The sequence below is a fragment of the Erythrolamprus reginae genome, chromosome 2 (genome assembly GCF_031021105.1).
Source record: "Erythrolamprus reginae isolate rEryReg1 chromosome 2, rEryReg1.hap1, whole genome shotgun sequence".
NCBI classification, from domain to species: Eukaryota; Metazoa; Chordata; class Lepidosauria; order Squamata; family Dipsadidae; genus Erythrolamprus; species Erythrolamprus reginae.
In genome coordinates this window covers 325569883-325590097 of record NC_091951.1, presented here as the reverse complement: position 1 = coordinate 325590097, position 20215 = coordinate 325569883, and the positions used below count along the sequence as shown (strand labels likewise).

At 38.2% G+C, this 20215-nt stretch overlaps 1 protein-coding gene across 2 annotated transcripts in view; it reads left to right on the top strand.

Moving 5' to 3' along the window:
• ITGA2 (integrin subunit alpha 2) overlaps positions 1-20215 on the top strand; it is an 87500-nt gene that overhangs the window by 13818 nt on the left and 53467 nt on the right. For both annotated transcript variants that reach the window (XR_011558365.1, XM_070743359.1), the window contains exon 2: positions 12167-12290. Coding sequence is in view for 1 of the 2 variants with exons in the window: in XM_070743359.1 (XP_070599460.1) it covers positions 12167-12290 (124 nt within the window). In the remaining variant the exon portion in view is untranslated. The remainder of the gene's footprint in view (positions 1-12166; positions 12291-20215) is intronic.

The following is a 20215-nucleotide window of genomic DNA, read 5'->3' as shown; positions in this document are numbered from 1 at the left end:
TTTCTAAAAATGCATAAAGAACCATTCCAGATTTTGGTCCTTGTTTCAGCACTCTTCCTAACTTGCCAGTACAGAAACCTCCTTTGTGAACAGAATAAATACAGATAATATGTTCAAAATACTCTTGGGTTTGGCAAGTAGTACCATCAGAATGTGCACATTTAGAAAACATTCATTTTTAGTACCCACATTTAATTAATTATTCCATTGGTAATGTTGAGTGGCATTTTACTTTCGTGGTCCCATAGTGTCATCTGGTCATCTGTGACATTGTGACAAATAAATTTGTCCTTAATTGTGACAATCAGATCAATTTAGAAGAAGAAAACCTATTTGAAAGAAAAACAATACTGGGCTATATTTGTGGAAGGAATGGAACAAGGATTGTTCTTCGTTGATCAGTTCACTTGCTGCTCTTTACTGTTGTGGATATAAATAGGGATGTGGAGAACAGTGGAAGCAGACTTAGAAATAGATGTTTCCTGTATTGGGTGACACCAGATAAGTGTTAAAAACACTCTTCCCTTCCCTATCCTTGCAAATTAATAATAAAGCAATCATTAGCAAACTAGTTCGTTAGATATTTTTATGGTCTTTTGGCTATTTTATTTGTTAGATTTATACCCTGCTTTCTTTCAGGGCTCTCACAGTTGCATAGACAGTACTTTCTTCCCACAACAACATTCCTGTGATTATTCAGCTGAAAGAAATTGACTGACCCAAAAAGAACTTCTATGGCTGAGGATGGACTAGAACCTTGACCTTCTTACTTTAAAAGCACCCATTTCACCCAGTTCTTAATCTTTTTAGCCTTTCTTCTAAACACAGTTTCTATTAAATTCTGTAGAGTTTACTTTTGGAGTAAACATATATGGAATGTTGTTGTTAATAAGCAATGTTTGCTGAAATACAAATGCAAAAAACCCCCAAAACATTTTATATCAATATCGTCCAGAAATGAAGCAGGTTTCCTATGCCACGTCTTCAAAAACAAAGGGAAGAGATCATAACAAAGAATAAGCTCCATAGACATTTTTGTTTTCCTTTTATCTACGAAAAACACTTGGGGAGAAAGGCTGCTTTATTTTGTTTATTTCTTTATTTTTGGAACCAGCAGTAAATACCATGCTACCAGAATATCATTCAGGGCTGTTCTATTTAGTCTATGTTAGAGATGGAAACTTGTGGCTCTTGAGGCATTATTGAATTGCGATTCTCAGTCGTCATCATCAATGGAGCAGAATGTTGAGATAAATAGTTCAACCTCTAGTGGTCCCCAGTCCAGCTCTGTATTTCTATAGAGCAATGATGGTGAACCTTTTTCAGCTGGTGTGCCAAAAGTGTATATGTAGAGCGTACACCCACAACCACACCCATGCCCTACCCCCATGCACAACCATCACGCTGTCTCCCCCTGCGCATGTGCATAGGCCTCACCAAGCTTCTGGATTCCTGAAGCCTGTGGATGGTGAAAAATGGCTTGACAGGCCAACCGGAAGTTTAGAAACAAACGTCCAGTTGGCCCATTGGGTCGTTTCTGCCATCCCCAGGCTAAAACGGCCGAAAAGAAGGCTGAAAATCAGCTTTCCATGCATGCTGGAGCTGAATAGGGCAACACCTTGTGTGCCTTCAAATATGGCTCCAGGTGCCACCTGTGGCACACGTGCCATAGGTATTCACCATCACTGCTATAGAGCAGTGCTTCCCAACCTTGGCAACTTGAAGATATTTGGACTTCAACTCCCAGAATTCCCCAGCCAGTGAATGCTGGCTGGGGGATTCTGGGAATTGAAGTCCAGATATCTTCAAGTTGCCAAGGTTGGGAAACACTGCTATAGAGGACTCAATACTGATCATTAGATTAAAAGCAAGGAAATAGACAAGTACTTTCAAAAATCACCATTGTGTCAATTATTCAAGGTAGTCCAGATCAGAAGTTCTAATGCATGTCTACCCTTCCTGTATTTATCCTCAAGAGAGCTGTACAGAGTTGGTTACAAAAGGGATAAATTTTAAATAAATGAATACAAGCACGATTGTTTAAACACTTGCTGGCTTGTGATAAGCTGGTTTTAGATTACCAATCAAAAGGTAATCATGTTTGATGGTAAAAATGTTTACTTTTTCAATTGACTTAAGTACCATCAAACTGATGTTGACTCCTAGTGACAAGATAGATAAGACCTCATCAAAGATCACCTGCCCTGAACTTGCCCCTTCTGGTCTTCCAGTAATACATCCAATACTAATATAATTGAGTCCATCCACTTTGCTACTGTTCATCTTTTTCTCTTTCTTTCCATATTTCCCATTATAGATTATAGATTTCTCAAGAGAGGAGGAAGGTATTCCTCTTTGTTTATATGGAAGATGGAAAAGGAAACTTTTCCTATCTTGTCTTATCTAGTATTTCTACAGCTTTTTCTCCTCAACCTGATCCCAAATTCCCAATATCTCAGGGAATCAAACTATTCTCCAAAGCACCTAAGAGTAGAACAAGAAGCAATGGGTGGAAACTAAACAAGGAGAGAAGCAACTTAGAACTAAGGAAAAATTGCATGACAGAATAATTCATCAATAGAGCAGCGTGCCTCTAGAAGTTGTGAATGTTCCAACACTAGATGCTTTTAAGAAGATGCTGGATAACCATTTGTTTGGTGTAAAGTTTCCTGCCTAAATAGGGGGTTGGCCTAGAAGACCTCCAAGGTTTCTTCCAAGTCTGTTGTTGTTATTATTTAGTTAGAATAAAGTAGTTCACCTTCTACTCCTACAACAATTCTATAATTAATACTCTATTAATATTTCCCAGAAATATCCATAGAATTGGACTTTTTTTTTGTCAAAAATGATCAAAATAGCATTGAACTCTGAACTCCAAATACGAACTGAATAATCAAATTATCACAGATAATCCCCACTCGGTTAAAGACCTTGGTATACTAATAACAAAAGATTTAAGTGCCAAAGCCCACTGCAACAATATAGCCAAGAAGGCTTCAAGAGTTGTAAACCTAATCCTACGTAGCTTATGCTCTGGCAATCTCACACTATTTACCAGAGCTTACAAAACTTTTGCCAGACCCATCCTCGAATACAGCTCATCTGTTTGGAACCCATATCGCATCTCAGACATTAACACCCTTGAAAATGTCCAAAGATACTTCACCAGAAGAGCCCTTCACTCCTCCACTCGAAATAGAATACCCTACGAGACTAGACTTTCAATTCTGGGCCTAGAAAGTTTAGAACTAAGACGCCTTAAACAAGATCTAAGTATTGCCCACAAGATCATATGCTGCAACATCCTGCCTGTTGGCGACTACTTCAGCTTCAACCACAACAACACAAGAGCACACAACATATTTAAACTTAATATTAACCGCTCCAAATTTGACTGTAAAAAATATGACTTCAGTAACCGAGTTGTCGAAGTGTGGAACTCATTACCGGACTCCATAGTGTCATCCCCAACCCCCCAACACTTTACCCTTGGATTATCTACGGTTGACCTATCCAGATTCCTAAGAGGTCAGTAAGGGGCGAGTACAAGTGCACTAGAGTGCCTTCTGTCCCCTATCCTATTGCTCTCCTATATTTCCTATACCTTTCTTCTATTCCTATATCTCTTCTTCTATTCTTTCATTGATATGTTCTATTACTATACTTTCTTTTCTATTATTTCTTAGATATATTTTACTATGAGTATCTCCTCTATAACCTTCATCATGTATTTTAGTATGTGTATATAGATATATACCCACTAAAACCCTCATTGTGGATTGGACAAAAATAAATAAAATTAATAAAATTAAATAAATAAATAAATAAATGAATAAATAAATAAATTGTGGCATCAAATACAGATACAGTACTGCTCTTTTTGAACGTGTATACAACTTACCATCTCACAAGGCAAAAGTTGTGTCACAATTGCCAGCTTTTCATCATTTGCCAGCTTTAAGCATATGATGGATGCCTCTCAATACCATTTGTTCTTATTTGTCAGTTTCCTTTATAAAAAATATTTAGGGCTTCTATATTTTAGGGATAGTGCATGTTTAAAAAATATGCAGTCGCCAACTCAAAATATGCACATATGTTTGAATATTTAGACCTGATTCCTGTCTAATGACAAGCATTTGTTTGGTCTTCAAAGAGACTTTAATCACAGGAGATCAAAAATATAACCTTCAATTTAGAAGACATGAATTGAAGACTCTATGGCTTCCACCTGAATAAAAAGTTGCTTGTGTGAGATTTCAATGTTGTAATCATGTAGCAACTATGGAAACAATATAAATCACACTTGGGCTGCTAAATCCTAAAACGAGTTATATTTTTATAGCATTAAGTGTCAACTTTTATGCCATTCCAAAAACTTAAAATAAGAAAATATTTGCTCTTAATAAATCATGTTTTATTTATAGCAATTTGTCACAAATGTAATTGTTCCACTTCTATTATTACTTCTTATTTGTACCTATTTATTTTATTAATATGATATTTACTTAGTTTTACTCTATTGTTTTATCCAAATGAAATATAAATAATAGGAGAATAGAAAAGCAACCTGCAGCAGAAAAACAAGAAATAAATTGAAAGGTTATTATATAATTATATAAGTTGTATATTTTAGGCAGTCTTTTTTTATTGGAATATGTATTTATTCTCAATGGGAAAACTACTGTCACATCATTTTCTCTCTGGAGACTTGATCTCTCCAGAGAATAAAGCATCCTGCCAAAAATGTTCATTTTCCCTGTTCAAGCTCCAGTTCTTAATTACAGGTTCTGAAGAAACTGAGAGAGTCTTTGGGCTTTTTGTAGCTATTTACATTAGAATACTTGACACTTCAACTACAGTATCACAACTGTCAGGTTTAAGTGTTTGTAAAATAAGCCATTGAATTTTCTAAGAAATTTACTTCTATATCAGGGTGCGATAGACATTGTACCCAGGAGTGGGTTCTGGATCATTTTGCTGCCAGTTTGCTCAGAGTTGTGTCGAGCTTGTGTGTGCCCCCGCAACAATAAAAAAATAGCTTCTGCACAAAGTCCAAGATGTCACAAACAGAACCGGCTCCATGACATCATCACAAGTTTATTAACGGTTCTAAAGAACCGGTAGGAACCCACCTCTGTTTGTACTATCTGGAAAAAGTTCAAAAAGGTGCAATCTTGGACTTTTTTTCTTTTCCCCACAGAACTCTGTTATATTACCTATACAAAATGACACTCACAAATACAGTGATACCTCGTCTTACAAACCCCTCGTCATATGAACTTTTCTAGATATGAACCCGGGGTTTAAGATTTTTTTGCCTCTTCTTCCGAATTATTTTCTCCTTACGAACCCAAGCCTCCGCCGCTGGGATGCCCCACCTCCAGACTTCCATTGCCAGCCGAAGGCTCCCCTCACTGGGAAACCACACCTCCAGATTTCCGTTGCTAGTGAAGTGCCCGTTTTTGCGCTGCTGGTATTCCCCTGAGGGTCCCCTCCATGGGAAACCCCACTTCCAGACTTCTGTTGCCAGCTAAGTGCCCGTTTTTGCGATGCTGGGATTCCCCTGCATCATCACAAAAACACGGAAGTCCTACTTGATACGCCTCTTTTACAGTGGGGGATATAGCAGCCAGCTCCGCCCTTATCTGAGTGTATAAGTTGATTTCGGTTGAGATTGTTTAGGGTAGGGGCTGTAGCACAACAGAGTCTGTCGGTTCACTTCTTCTTTTCGAACTGGAGCCAGGAAGGACATAAGCAACATAAATAGAAGCTTTGGCAGGCTCAGTCCAATCACCGAGCAGACAGGGTTAATCTATGCATGGCTACTATAGTCACCATTGTAGAAAAGGCGTATTAGGTAGGACCAAATATCTGAGGGGTTTTGGGATATATTTTAGTTCTTGTTCTCTTCCCTCTTTGCTGGTAGGAAAATCCTCAGCCCAATGGTGCAGGATTCTGCATTTCGTGCTCCAATGGATGGTTAGAATCAAAATATAAATACTGACCTTTGTGTATCTTTGTGTGTGTGTGTTTCTGCATACTTTAATGTTGAAGTTTCTGTAATTCTTAATCTGTACTGCACAGTCCAGGAACACCAAACCACTTTCTTTAACATCTTCCCATGTGAACTTAATGTATCTGTCCACAGAGTTGATGTGTTTGGTGAAGGCTTTCACTTCCTGTGTTTTAATCTTGACCCAAATATCATCCGCATATCTATACCACTGAGCAGTGTTCCCTCTAATTTTTTTTTGGGGGGTGGGCGGAAAAGTATAGTGTCTGAGCGGCAGTCCCTTCGGGACTGGGCGGCACAGAAATAAACAAACAAACAAACAAATAAATAAATAAAACAAACAAACAAACAAACACACACACCACCCTGTTTTGCCTCAGATAATTTCAAAATAAAATACTGTACTGTGTGTCTATAACAGTGAGCTCATAATAGGGCAACTCTATCAATATCAAAATGCCACTTAAATAGTTGAGCTAGTTTCAAACTAGATTTTGATTTTCTTTCTCTCTTCCTTACTCCCATTCTTTTTCTTTCTCTTTTCCTTCCTCTCTTTTTTCTATCTGTTTCTCTCTCTTCCTCTCTTCCTCTCTCTCTCTTTCCCTCTCACTCTTTCCCTCTCGGCTTCTGGGCAGGTTTGGAAAACTCTGAGTTGATGATGATTTTTAAGTGAGCGATTGCTCACTGCTCAGCTTAGAGGGAACTATGCCACTGAGTGAGTGGACTGACTGTGAAGGAGTTTAGGGCTTTGGTTTCTACATCTTCCCTGTAGAGATTGGCCACAGGGGAGTAAATCTTGTGGTAGAGCTGTGTTTTTGTCTGTAGACACTTTCTGGATTTCTTTTGAAGCTTGGCTTGGGGCTCATGATTCAATTAGGGCATCATCAGTCGGAATTCTGATTCTTTCATTGTATTTAAAATAGGAAGTGGTCAAGTAGAGCTCCAGCATGACACGTATGTAGTCTGGACTGATGTTGTTTCTTACAACTTCAGTTGTTGAAATACAGGTGACGAATGAAGTGACATTGTCAGCGAAGCAATACCTGCACAGTGGTTCTCAACCTGGGGATCGGCGCCCTTTTGGGGGTCAAACAACCATTTTACAGGGGTCACCTAAGACCATGAGAAAAGACAAATTTCCCATGGTGTTAGGAACTAAAACTTCTATTCTGACACTTTGGAACATATTTTTACAATCCGACCAATCGGGTGTTTACAGTGTGGGTATCCCTCTGACCTTCCTGCCAATGAGCTTAAAGCTCTGCTGGGACAATTGGTGCTAGACTTATGGTTAGGGGTCACCACAACATGAGGAACTATATTAAGAGGTCACAGCATTAGAAAGGTTGAGAACCACTGTGCTACATGATAGCACAATTACAGCTGAAACGGAGACTGTAGTCCTTTATTAAAGAAATTAACAATGCTCTCTAGTGCAGGGATGTCAAACTAATGCTGTCATGACATTGTCATATGATATATGGCAACTCCCTCCCTTGCTAAATTGGGTGTGAATGTGGCCAGCATGTGATGCAACTGGCCCATGGGCCGCGAGTTTGACAGCCCTGCTCTCATATTACTTTATGGTGAAAACTAATACATGCACTATAGGGAAAATCAGAATTATTTCAACTATTGGTCTGTAATTTACAATGAATGTTTAAGCTGTGTCTCTTAAATGTTGCATGCACAATGGTAGAAAAACAAAACTTTATAAAATATGGGATAAAGTATAATAATGGTGGAATTTTGAAAAATAGAACTAAAAATTAAATACCGTAAGTAAGAATTTATAACAGTATTTGAAGATTTAAAAGATAGAGTGAATTAGTTTAAAAACAATATAAACATAGAATCTTTTTTTCTTTTTTTTCTTTATAATATGATAAAGTTAGAACTGTTATTTTTCCTTATATTTTCTATATTTTATTATTTTTTTGAATAAGTATATGATATTTTATAGATAAAGAAATTTAACTAACATAATTAACGTAAAGAATATAGAGTTAAATTTAACAATAATGTAATATGCACGTGTGACATCTCTGTATTGATCTGACAATAGTTAGGGTTTTATATTTTTGTATTAGTTAGACTTCTACGACAAGCGGAGCAATGGTAGCTCCTTAAATGTTTAATGTTGTCTGTCTTTGTTTGTCTTTTTTGAAAAATAATAAAAAAATATTGAAAAAAAGAAAAGAAAACAAAACAAAACTTTTACAGTGTAGTTAAATAATACAATTCTCATTTATTTGGACTTCAGACAATTTCCATCTTTACTAGTCACAAAGAAGTAGCATTTTCTGTTTAGACTACAATACAGATACCATAACCTTGACATGCCTGAGAATGTCGCACACAATTGTGTAGTTCCAGTAACTGTTATCTGTAAACAGTCTGGGGGCTATGAAAAGGTTTCTGTTTTCTAAAACAGATAGTCCCCTTTCATACTCAGAAATGCTCGCTCATGCATTAGGTTTCCGGATTTTAATGAGGTCATTCTTGGTTGTTGGACATTTGTTTGTTTAAAAAAAATATAAACTAGTCTTGTAATGTGCATACTTTGCGTGGTAATTACAGAGACATAACTTTAAAAAAACTTAAATGACTGTTTTTGAACAGCTGTCCTTATGATGCTACAAGTAGGAAAGAGGTTTTTGCCATTGTAGAGATCTGAAAGGTTAACAAAATATTGGCAAATAGTCATGATTGTGGCAAGAAAGGCTACTGGGAAAAGGGACAAATTGTTGTGTCTACTTGAATTTACTCCCACATAGTTTCAGCCCAACAGTGAAGGATGTACAATTTTTCTTCACTGTTTATCTTTGAACAGAATTTTAAATCATTTCTTTTCTTTTTTTTGGGGGGGGGGGGTTGTTATAAATTTTTATTGTTTTTCCACACCTTACAGAGATTCAAATTCACATACCTCAAATTAAAAAAACAATACAATATAAAACCAAATGTCAAATACTTGATCCAAATTTCCTAATTATTTATCCAATTTATTCTGGTATATATCATTTATCCTGTGCTACCTCTTTTTCAAATCCTATCATCTGGATTTCAGATATTCTCCTTCGCCCTTATTTGAATTCAAAGTGCCTTTAGCTATCTCAATTTCTTGTGGTTATTTGCTGTTTATCTACCAAAACTGCCGTCGTGCTACAATCCATTTCTTCTATTCTTAAATTATTTATTTGTTTGCTTGTTTGCTTGTTTGCTTGTTTGCTTGCTTGCTTGCTCGCTTGTTTGCTTACTTATTTATTTATTTATTTATTTATTTATTTATTTATTTATTAGATTTGTATGCCGCCCCTCTCCGTAGACTCGAGGGGGCTAACAACAGTAGTAAACAGCATATAACAAATCTAATGTTTAAAATAATTAAAAACCCTTATTTAAAACCAAACATGCACACAAACATACCATGCATAAATTGTATAGGCCTAGGGGGGAAAAGGGTAGTTCAGTTCCCCCAAGCTTGACGACACAGGTTGGTTTTAAGGAGCTTACGAAAGGCAAGGAGGGTGGGGGCAATTCTGATCTCCGGGCGGAGCTGGTTCCAGAGTGTCGGGGCCGCCTCAGAGAAGGTTCTTCTCCTGGGTCCCGCCAGACGACATTGTTTAGTTGACGGGACCCGGCGAAGACCGACTCTGTGGGACCTAACCGGTCGCTGGCATTCCTGCGGCAGAAGGCGGACCCGGATGTATTCTGGTCCGATGCCATGAAGGGCTTTATAGGTCATAACCAACACTTTGAATTGTGACCTGAAACTGATGGTTTTTTTTAAAAAAACCACCCATCTTATCTAACTGCCCTTAACAAAAGAAGTTTCCAAATTTACTTCTCTTTGTATCACAGGAAGGAAAGAAAAAATAACAATTCATATCAAATCTTAATCTAATTTTAACAATATCAATATACATAGGATAAAGGGTTGTGTTTTAAAATTTTTAAAAAAATTAAAAAATTAAAAAAATCATTTCATTCACTAAATATCTGCAAGAGATATATTCAATATTTTAGTTATATTTAATTTTATTCCTTTTTTATTCCTATGAGTTTTAGGACGATAGTAAATTATATCAACAGTTATATTTTGTTGGGTTTACTGCTAGTGCATAGTTTTTCTTGACCTTAAAACAAAACTAAAACAGTAGGAAATATCAGTCTACTTAAGAACTATGGGAAAATCCAGGACTGTAGCTAGACTGGAAAATTAGGAAAAAAATATACTAGAAAAAAAAAAGGCAGTATAAAAGCCTCGGCTGTCATTTCCAAGAAAATTGCATGGCTATGACCTTGTAGGTTGCCATAGTTTAGTTCATTTCAATTCAAAGGTGACTTTATGTCTACTTTTTTTTTAAACTGCTGAGTCAGTTCTTATTCTGAGATCTCTTCTTCAAATTTACATTTGAATGGTCTGAATTTGCAAATGTTTCTGCTCCCTTGAGCAGAGCAGAGTTTAATTCTGTTGGTACCTATGCAATAAAAGCAGAGATCTTGGTAGGTTCACAAAAGATACTGAGATGCAGAGTGGATTTTAGTTTTGCTTGCAGATAATCAGCTGCTACATAAATTAATCACGTATAAGCAAACCTTGGCTTTATGGGGAATTCTTTCTGCAAATCCTGATCTACCAGATGTTCTGCCCAATGAAACATACAGAATATTAGTGGGAACATAGAATATACCTAAAATAGGCATGTGTGATTCTGGGTAACTGACCACATGGAGGGCAGAGATTTTATGTGTATGTGTGTTTGTGTGTGTGTGTATGTGCCGTGGTATGTCTACTTACGAACTTAATTCATTCCGTGACCAGGTTCTTAAGTAGAAAAGTTTATAAGAAGAAGCAATTTTTCCCATAAGAATCAATATAAAAGCAAATAATGTGTGCGATTTGGGAAAGGCATATTTCCTCCCAGGAGATTCCTAGAGAGGCCCCATGGAGGCTTTTCCCCGCCTTTTCTGGCCCTATTTCCTCCCAGGAGATTCCTAGAGGGGCCCCATGGAGGTTTCTCCCTGCCTTATCTGGTTAAAGTTTCGGAGGCTTGCGTTTGTAAGTGGAAAATGGCTCTTGAGAAGAGGCAAAAAAATCTTGAACACTTATATTGAAAAGTTTGTAAAATGAGGCGTTCTTAGGTAGAGGTACTAGTGGATCTCAAAAAATAAAGGGAACACTCAAATAACACATCCTAGATCTGAATGAATGAAATATTCTCTTTGAATACTTTGTTCTGTACAAAGTTGAATGTGATGACAACAAAATGAAATTGATTTGATATACTTGGAGTGATATTCTTTTTTTAAAGTGTTCTCTTTATTTTTTTTTAGCAGTATGGGTGCGTGTGTGTGTGTATGTGTGTGTGTGTGAAGGTCTTGGCATATTCGGGTTTCTTCCCAGGTAAGTTTCAGAGATTCCTGGCGATGTTTAGACGAGGTCCCATTCGTCATCTTCAGGCTGGTGCTTTTGGCTTTGTGATAGCGCGAACAAAGCGTGATCTGAGCTGCCTTCCCTCTATAAATACTGGTGGGTGGGTGTGGAGTGCTGGCTCAGCATACGTACATACATATGTACATACATACACACACACTGTCTTGGTTTGAGTTTCCTGTTCCTTGAGTTTCTTGTTCTTGTGCAAGAAATGTATTCTATTGGTTGTCAGACTCTTAGGGAGCTATGCTGGCGTCTTAGTTAACTTCATAGGCTGTTTGTTTTCCAGACTTGGTTGAATCTTGCTGGGTGATCAAATGAAGGGCAATTCCTATTGTGGCTGAATTATTTTGCAGAATTATCCCATCATCCTGGAGCTGGAGGTCTTTTGTTTTGTCGATAGGGTGGCCCAATCTTTTGTCTTGTAGATAAGCTGGCACCAAAATGTCTACTGGGGCAGAGAGCTGGGACTGAGTTTCTGTCTCCAAGGGTATGTCTCTCAATGCTCCAAGAGTATATTTCATCTAGGGAAATATATTATTCTGCCTTTTAAATATTTCCTAGAATATTTCATTCTTCTAAGAGGGGTGGGTACTAACTGTCTTCAATAGTGATGAAAGTGTCATGAATGAGTGTAACTAATATTAAGACAAGAAGTGCACCACTGCCTTGATTATTTAAAATGATAATATTTCTTTTCTTCTCAATAGACCTACTTGAAAATTGCTGTGAAGCATATAATGTTGGCCTTGAAGGAGCTAAAGTGTTTTCTGGTTCCCGAAATGAACAATTTGGATATTTAGTTCAACAGATTGCAAACCAAGAAGGGAAATGGTAAGCATGACATACTTTTTGCACCATAAAGGGAGAGAGGAAAAGATCAACTTACTATCCCCTTTTGGAATAACCAACTTTATGCAAAATATTGAAAAGAAGTACCATATATTTCAGAGTATAAGACATATCCTTTTCCTTCCTAAAAGAGGCTGGAAATTTGGGTGTATCTTATACTCCAAATGTAGCTTTTTTTAAGCTTCTCTTTAGTCCTAAGGAGGTGCTAACTTTTTCTTTGCCTGCTTCTTTCATTGCTTTGCCTTCTGATAATCAGCTGAACATTTTTTAAGCCCTAACGGTGCTAACAATGAAGCAAACCTCTGTGCTTTGCTAGCAAAGCGACCGTCCCTTTGCCTGATTTTTCTCATTGTTTGGAATGAAAAGAGAGAGAGAAGTGAAGTATTTTAGAAACTATTTTTTAATCCTGAACCAGGGGATAAAAAGCAAGCACGTGGGCTCCAAACCAGCAAACTAATGTTCTGAAGCTGACCAGACTAAAGGCTAGCCAGATGAATACCTGGTAGGCAGATTCTTTTTTTCCCTATTTTCCTGCCCCAAAACTAAGGTGTGTCTTATACTCCAGTGCATGTTATACTCCAAAAAATATGATAAGTACAGTGATACCTCGTCTTACGAACTTAATTGGTTCCGGGTTGAGGTTTGTAAGGTGAAAAGTTTGTAAGACGAAACAATGTTTCCCATAGGAATCAATGGAAAAGCAATTAATGTGTGCAAGCCCAAAACTCACCCCTTTTGCCAGCCGAAGCGCCCATTTTTGCGTTGCTGGGATTCCCCTGAGGCTCCCCTCCATGGGAAACCGCACCTCCGGACTTCCGTTGCCAGTGAAGCGCCCGTTTCGCGCTGCTGGGATTCCCCTGCTGGGATTCTCCTGCAGCATTGCAAAAGCACGAAAGTCCGGAGGTGGAGTTTCCCATGGAGGGGAGCCTCAGGGGAATCCCAGCAGTGCAAAAACGGGCGCTTCGCTGGCAACAGAAGTCCAGAGGCGGGGCATCCCAGTGGCGGCAGCTTATATATATTTTTTATATTATTTAGATTTGTATGCCGCCCCTCTCCGCAGACTCGGGTTTGTAAGGTGAAAATAGTTTGGAAGAAGAGGCAAAAAAATCTTAAACCCCAGGTTTATATCTCGAAAAGTTTGTATGACGAGGGGTTTGTAAGACGAGGTATCACTGTAATCCAAAGAAATTAAGGCAGAAAGTTAGGAATTATGAAATAAACCATTCCTGAAGTTTACAAGGCTACTCCTCCATATACATCTTCCTATTTTTATACCTTTACAAGACATTCTTGCTTTCACCACATCCATTTAAAGGTATATATATTCTTTCTTGAAATTTTTCACTTTTCTATATCTGAGGATCCATCTAAGGCTTTTTCAGTCTTTCTCTTCTTCCTGACAGTTTACTCCATCTTCAGTTTATGATTTAGTTCTTATTATTCTTTCTGTACAATCCCTCGAAATGAACTCTCTCCTTCCATAGTGGTCTCTCTCTTTTGTATTGAACCCACACAGGTAATTCTAGACTTACAACCACAATTGAGACCAAACTTTCCATTTCCAAGCAGAGACAGTTGTTAAGTGAGTTTTGCCCCATGTTACAACCTTCCTTGCCACAGTTCTTCAGTTAATAACATGGTTGTTAAGTGAACTTGGTTTCCCCATCGACTTGCTTGTCAGAAGGTCACAAAAGGTGATCACATGACCTTGGGGCATTGCAACCATCATAAATACATGTCAATTGCCAAGTGTCCAATTTTTGATAAGAGATGCTACAATGGTGATAAGTGAAAAATGGTCATAAGTCACTTTTTTCAGTTCCATTGTAACTTTGAATGGTCACTAAATGAATGGCTGTAAGTTGACCACTACCTGTATTTCCTGTGAGGCAATCAAAAAATGATAAAAGTTGCGGCTGTAGGGACGAGTAATATCTATATAAATAAAAATGTAAATGTCCGTTTGTTCATAACCTCAAATCTCTGAAAGTTCTTCACCGATTGTTTTGAAATTTTGAGATAGCATTGCATGCGATTACAGGCCTCTTTATATACCAAAATCATATAGATGTCACACCTGTGACAGGTAAAAAAACTGGTGAAAAACATAGGGGCCGCATTTTGATTGGCTGGTGAAAAACATAGCGGACCTGTTTTCTTTATTTTTCCATTTTTTTTCTTCACCTTCTCACATACAAATTTAACATGTACAGTGGTACCTCATCATACGAACTTAATTGGTTCCAGGAGGAGGTTCGTAAGGTGAAAAGTTTGTAAGATGAAACAATGTTTCCCATAGGAATCAATGTAAAAGCAAATAATGCCTGCAAATCCTTCAGGAAAATCCCAAACTTTAGAAGGGAGGCGAACAGAGGGCAGGGAGGAGCAGCTAAAGGGGGCAGGTGGAAGAAGCAAGGCTAGGCTAAAGGGTGAGTGGGAAGGAAGAAAGGCAAGGGGGGCGCCCCTCCCTTTTCTTTCTTCAAAAGACACCGTTTCAGTTCCTTTGCAAGCACGTTCTCTGCAAAATTTCCCCCCCCCAAGCTGCCCCTCCCCTCCCTTTTCTTTCTTCAAAAGACACCCTTTCAGTTCCTTTGCAAGCACGTTGTTCTCTGCAAAATGTTTCCTACTCCAAGCAGCCTCTCCCTTTTCTTTCTTCAAAAAAGGGGAAAAAAAAGAAACCCCTTCATCCCAGCAGCAGCTGCTTGGGTTCGTAAGGTGAAAATAGTTCGGAAGAAGAGGCAAAAAAATCTTAAACACCGGGTTCGTATCTTGAAAAGTTCGTTAGAAGAGGCGTTCATAAGATGAGGTACCACTGTATATGCTTTCCAATACTGTATTACATACAACATACATAATTTACATTTTTAATCCATTGTTCATAAGCCAATATCTTATTTAATTTTTTTTCCTGACCAATACCATTCTGACTATTCTTTCTTGCACTCACCTCCCTTTTTCTTTCTTCCTCCTGACTGCTTTCCCTTCATTCCTCCTCAATCTCTCCTCCTCCTTTTCTCTTTCCTCTTTTTACGCTCCCTTCCTTCTTTCTCTCTTTCCTTCTCTTTCCTGCTTTCCCTTCACTCCTTGACTTCTCTCTCCTTTTCTTCCTCCCTTTCTACTTCCTCTTCAATCTTCTAATACCTTTCCCAGAGTGTCTTCCAACTTAGTAAGTTTATAAATGTTAAACTGTAGAATGTGGTTCTTTGATGGAGCTGCTTAGTTTGATAAGTATCCCAAAGATACTGAACAAAGTTCACATTAAGTCAGGTTTGGGAAGGGCGATGTGGCTTTATGCCAGGCACATGAGCCAATCAGATTTGTTCTTTTCAACAGGTAATATGTAAGAAATAAAGATTAGTGTATCTGTGTTGATTTACAGGGAACACCATGGCAGATAGGCATGAATTATAGAATTTGTGTGCAAAGGTACAGTTGAAAAAGGATTGCTGAACACTTTATGGGGAAAATAATAATATGCGTGAGAATAACCAGAATATTTAATGAATAATTTAACATTGAGTAGGGGATAAGATAAGGAGATAGGATGTGCTCTTGATGGTTTAATATACCGCTCAAAAAAATAAAGGGAACACTGAAATAACACATCCTAGATCTGAATGAATGAAATATTCTCATTGAGTATTTTGTTCTGTACAAAGTTGAATGTGCACAACAGCATGTGAAATTGAGTGCCAATCAGTGTTGCTTCCTAAATGGGCAGTTTGATTTCACAGAAGTTTGATTTATTTGGAGTTATATTGTGTTATTTAAGTGCTCCCTTGATTTTTTTTGAGCTGTGTAAATTCATTCGCAAAAGCATTAGGATTATCTACAACAAGCAGATAAATTTTGTTTACTTTGGTAGGTTGTTCACTAAAGATAGGAAAATGGATGGAGAAACTGATAAAAAGGTTGTGGACAATTTTTAATCTTTAGCAAGAAATAAAAAAGCATTAGGAAAAATAGAACCATGCAAAAGACCTTACGTTTCTGTCCAAAATCATATGTTGAATATGACAGAAGAAAAAAATAAAACACCCTGAATGAATTGGAAAGAAGAAAAATGTGGATGACCGTATTTTCCTGAGTATAAGAGGCACTTTAGTTTTTGGGGAGGAAAATAGGGAAAAGAATCTGCTTACCAGGTATTCATCTGGCTAGCGTCCTTAATTTGGTCAGCTTCAGCACATTATTTTATCCCCTGGTTAAGGGCTTAAAAAAATTATTCTGAGAGACTAACAAGAGCTTGCAAGCCAGTAAGAGCTGGGAAAATCATTAGTACCTGGAAAGAAACAATCTGAGCAAGTAGGGCAATGGAAAAAACCCTGCAAAGACTTAGGGCTTGGATAACATTCTTCTTTGCAGAGAGTAACAAGGAAAGAGCTTGCCAGCGGGTAAGAGCTGGGAACATCATTAGCACCTGTTTAGCGCGGGAAAGAAACTTACTCAGAGCAAGTTAGAGTAATAAAAAAAACCTGCAAAGACTTAGGGCTTGGAAAACATTCTTCGCTGAGAGAAACAATGAAAGAGCCTAATAGCTGGGAAGAGTGTTAGCAGCTAGTTAGGGTTTTTTTTGGGGGGGGGGAAGCTACATTCAGAGTATAAGACGCACCCTAATTATCAGCCCCTTTTAGAGAGAAAAAGGTGCATTTTATACACCGAAACATGCAGTAAATTAAAATGTGACCGATTAAATATTAAAGATATATGTTCACATGGTTTGAATATATTAACATATTGAGAGAACGTGAAAGAATTGACTAGCTTCAAAATAGTCAGTCTGCTCCAATGTGAGGAGGGTAGACAGGTTGGGAAGAGAAAAAATAGCTGTGCATAAATACGTTGGGAACTCAACCCAGCTGAGGACAAATCTGAGAAGAGAGCTTCAATGTGCTTAAGTAGGAATTAACTCATTAGCAATGAGCCCATGACATTTCCATGGAAGGTTCTTAATTTATGCCAGCAGAGCATGAAATACCGTTTTCCAAAATTCATGTATCTTTGGTTATGTAGGACTTGTAGGCATTGACTTGGTGCTTCACTCATATGTATTCTTGAAGGATAGGTCATAGGCTGACTTACACAATTCACACTTACTCAACTCACCACCAAGAACCTTGGTGGTGCAGTGGTTAGAGTGTAGTACTGCAAGCTACTTCTGCTGATCACCGGCTGCCAGCAGTTTGGCAGATTGAACCTCAGTAGGCTCAAGGTTGATTCAACCTTCCATCCTTCCAAGGTTGGTAAAATGAGGACCCAGATTGTTGGGGGCAATATGCTTACTCTCTGTAAACCGCTTAGAGAGGCTGTAAAGCACTGTGAAGCGGTATATGAGTCTAAATACTATTGCTATTTTGTATTTAGATTTGTTTCCTCCCACTGTCATAGAATTTCAACCCATGGCATGAATATTCATGAGACCACATTTGGAATACTGTGTTCAGTTCTGGAGACCTCACCTACAAAAAGATATTGACAAAATTGAACGGGTCCAAAGACGGGCTACAAGAATGGTGGAAGGTCTTAAGCAAAAAACGTATCAGGAAAGACTTAATGAACTCAATCTGAATAGTCTGGAGGACAGAAGGAAAAGGGGGGGACATGATCGAAACATTTAAATATGTCAAAGGGTTAAATAAGGTTTAGGAGGGAAGTGTTTTTAATAGGAAAGTGAACACAAGAACAAGGGGACACAATCTGAAGTTAGTTGGGGGAAAGATCAAAAGCAACGTGAGAAAATATTATTTCACTGAAAGAGTAGTAGATCCTTGGAACAAATTTCCAGCAGACGTGGTTGGTAAATCCACAGTAACTGAATTTAAACATGCCTGGGATAAACATATATCCATTGTAAGATAAAATACAGGAAATAGTATAAGGGCAGACTAGACGGACCATGAGGTCTTTTTCTGCCGTCAGTCTTCTATGTTTCTATGTTTCTACGAGGAAGACTGACTAATTGTTTTTAATTATTCAGAAGGCTGACTAATTGTTCCCCACAATAGCTTAATCACAGTATTGCATAAAGGAGAGAAAACAATTCACAGAAATATATAAAGTAAGAATATCTGAAGGCTAAATCATAAGATGAATGGCTAAGAAAAAACTAGACACTAGAAGGCTATGTTTAGCCTAATGAATAGAAAGCTCAGGGGAGGCTATGATAATCATCTTCCAATGCTTGAAAGGCTGTCACAAAAGAAGGGGGGTCAATTTATTCTTCATAGCACCTGATGGCAGGAGAGGAAAAAATTGTGGTGGTAGGAGTTAATCCAGAGGGAGCTCCAAGCTGGGAGTAAGGAAGATAGTGAAAATGATTAATCAATGGAATGGATTGCCTGCCCAAGTTGTGCTCCATTGCTTTCAATAAAAGTTTAGACAATCATTTGTCTGGGATGGTATAAGATCTCCTGCCTTGTACAGAGGGTTGGATTAGAACACACACACACACACACACACACAATGTCCCTTCTAGGTCTATGATGCTATGTATCTGTATATCTCAAATGTTAATAAAAGAGGGGGGCAAGATAAGCAATCCACATTTAACAAGAATTAAAATGCCAATTTTTAAAAAAAAGAGGGAGAAAAGGGGTGTGTGTGAAGAGCTATTGGATTTCTACACCCCCCCCCCCAAGAGTCTGGCCACTGAGCAGATACTGTATAAAAATATCAACCAAACTATAGAAATCCATTAAAACGAAATGGGGCTGAGGTCCTTTAAAAAAATCACAATATCAACACATAAAGAACTTCCCCACTCCCCCCGCCAGAATTACATGATCATCCGAGTCCTAATACTTTGGGAAAGAGACATATCCTCAAGCCTTCTGGAAAATCACAGTCACTCATGCCCTCATCATCTCGAGGCTCGACTACTGTAATGCTCTCTACATGGGGCTACCTTTGAAAAGTGTTCGGAAACTTCAGATCGTGCAGAATGTAGCTGCGAGAGCAATCATGGGCTTTCCCAAATATGCCCATGTAACACCAACACTCTGCAATCTGCATTGGTTGCCTATCAGTTTCCGGTCACAATTCAAAGTGTTGGTTATGACCTATAAAGCCCTTCATGGCACTGGACCAGATTATCTCAGGGACCGCCTTCTGCTGCACGAATCCCAGCGACCAGTTAGGTCCCACAGAGTGGGCCTTCTCCGGGTCCCATCAACTAAACAATGTTGTTTGGCGGGACCCAGGGGAAGAGCCTTCTCTGTGGCGGCCCCTGCCCTCTGGAACCAACTCCCCCCGGAGATTAGAATTGCCCCCACCCTCCTCGCCTTTCGTAAGCTCCTTAAAACCCACCTCTGCCGTCAGGCATAGGGGAACTGAGATATTCTTTCCCCCTAGGCCTTTACAATTTATGCATGGTATGTTTGTTTGTATGTATGTATGTTTGGTTTTACAATAAGGGTTTTTTTAATTGTTTTAGTATTGGATTGTTACATGCTGTTTTTTATCACTGTTGTTAGCCGCCCCGAGTCTACGGAGAGGAGCGGCATGCAAATCCAATCAATCAATCAATCAATCAATCAATAAAAATAAACAAACAAACAAACAAACAAACAAAACAACAGTGAAGGTTGTCCTTATGTTGGGTAGAAGCTGTTCTACAAGAGAGATACCATTATGGAGAAGCTATGCTTTCTAGGAACAAGTAACAAACGGGGAGTAGCTCAACCTATCATTAAATATATTTTGTTGTCAACCTCCTCCCATACCTCCTTGGTAATATTAGAAATGTCTCAGAATTTGCTCTTAAAATGCATCAGTGATAAATGTTTTTTCTTTTAAAAACAGAAGTTTGACAAAATATAATATCTACTTCCTTAACACATTAAATACTAATTGTAATTTACTCCAAAACAGACTTTATAGAAATGTTCTTCGAGCAGGGGTGTCCCACA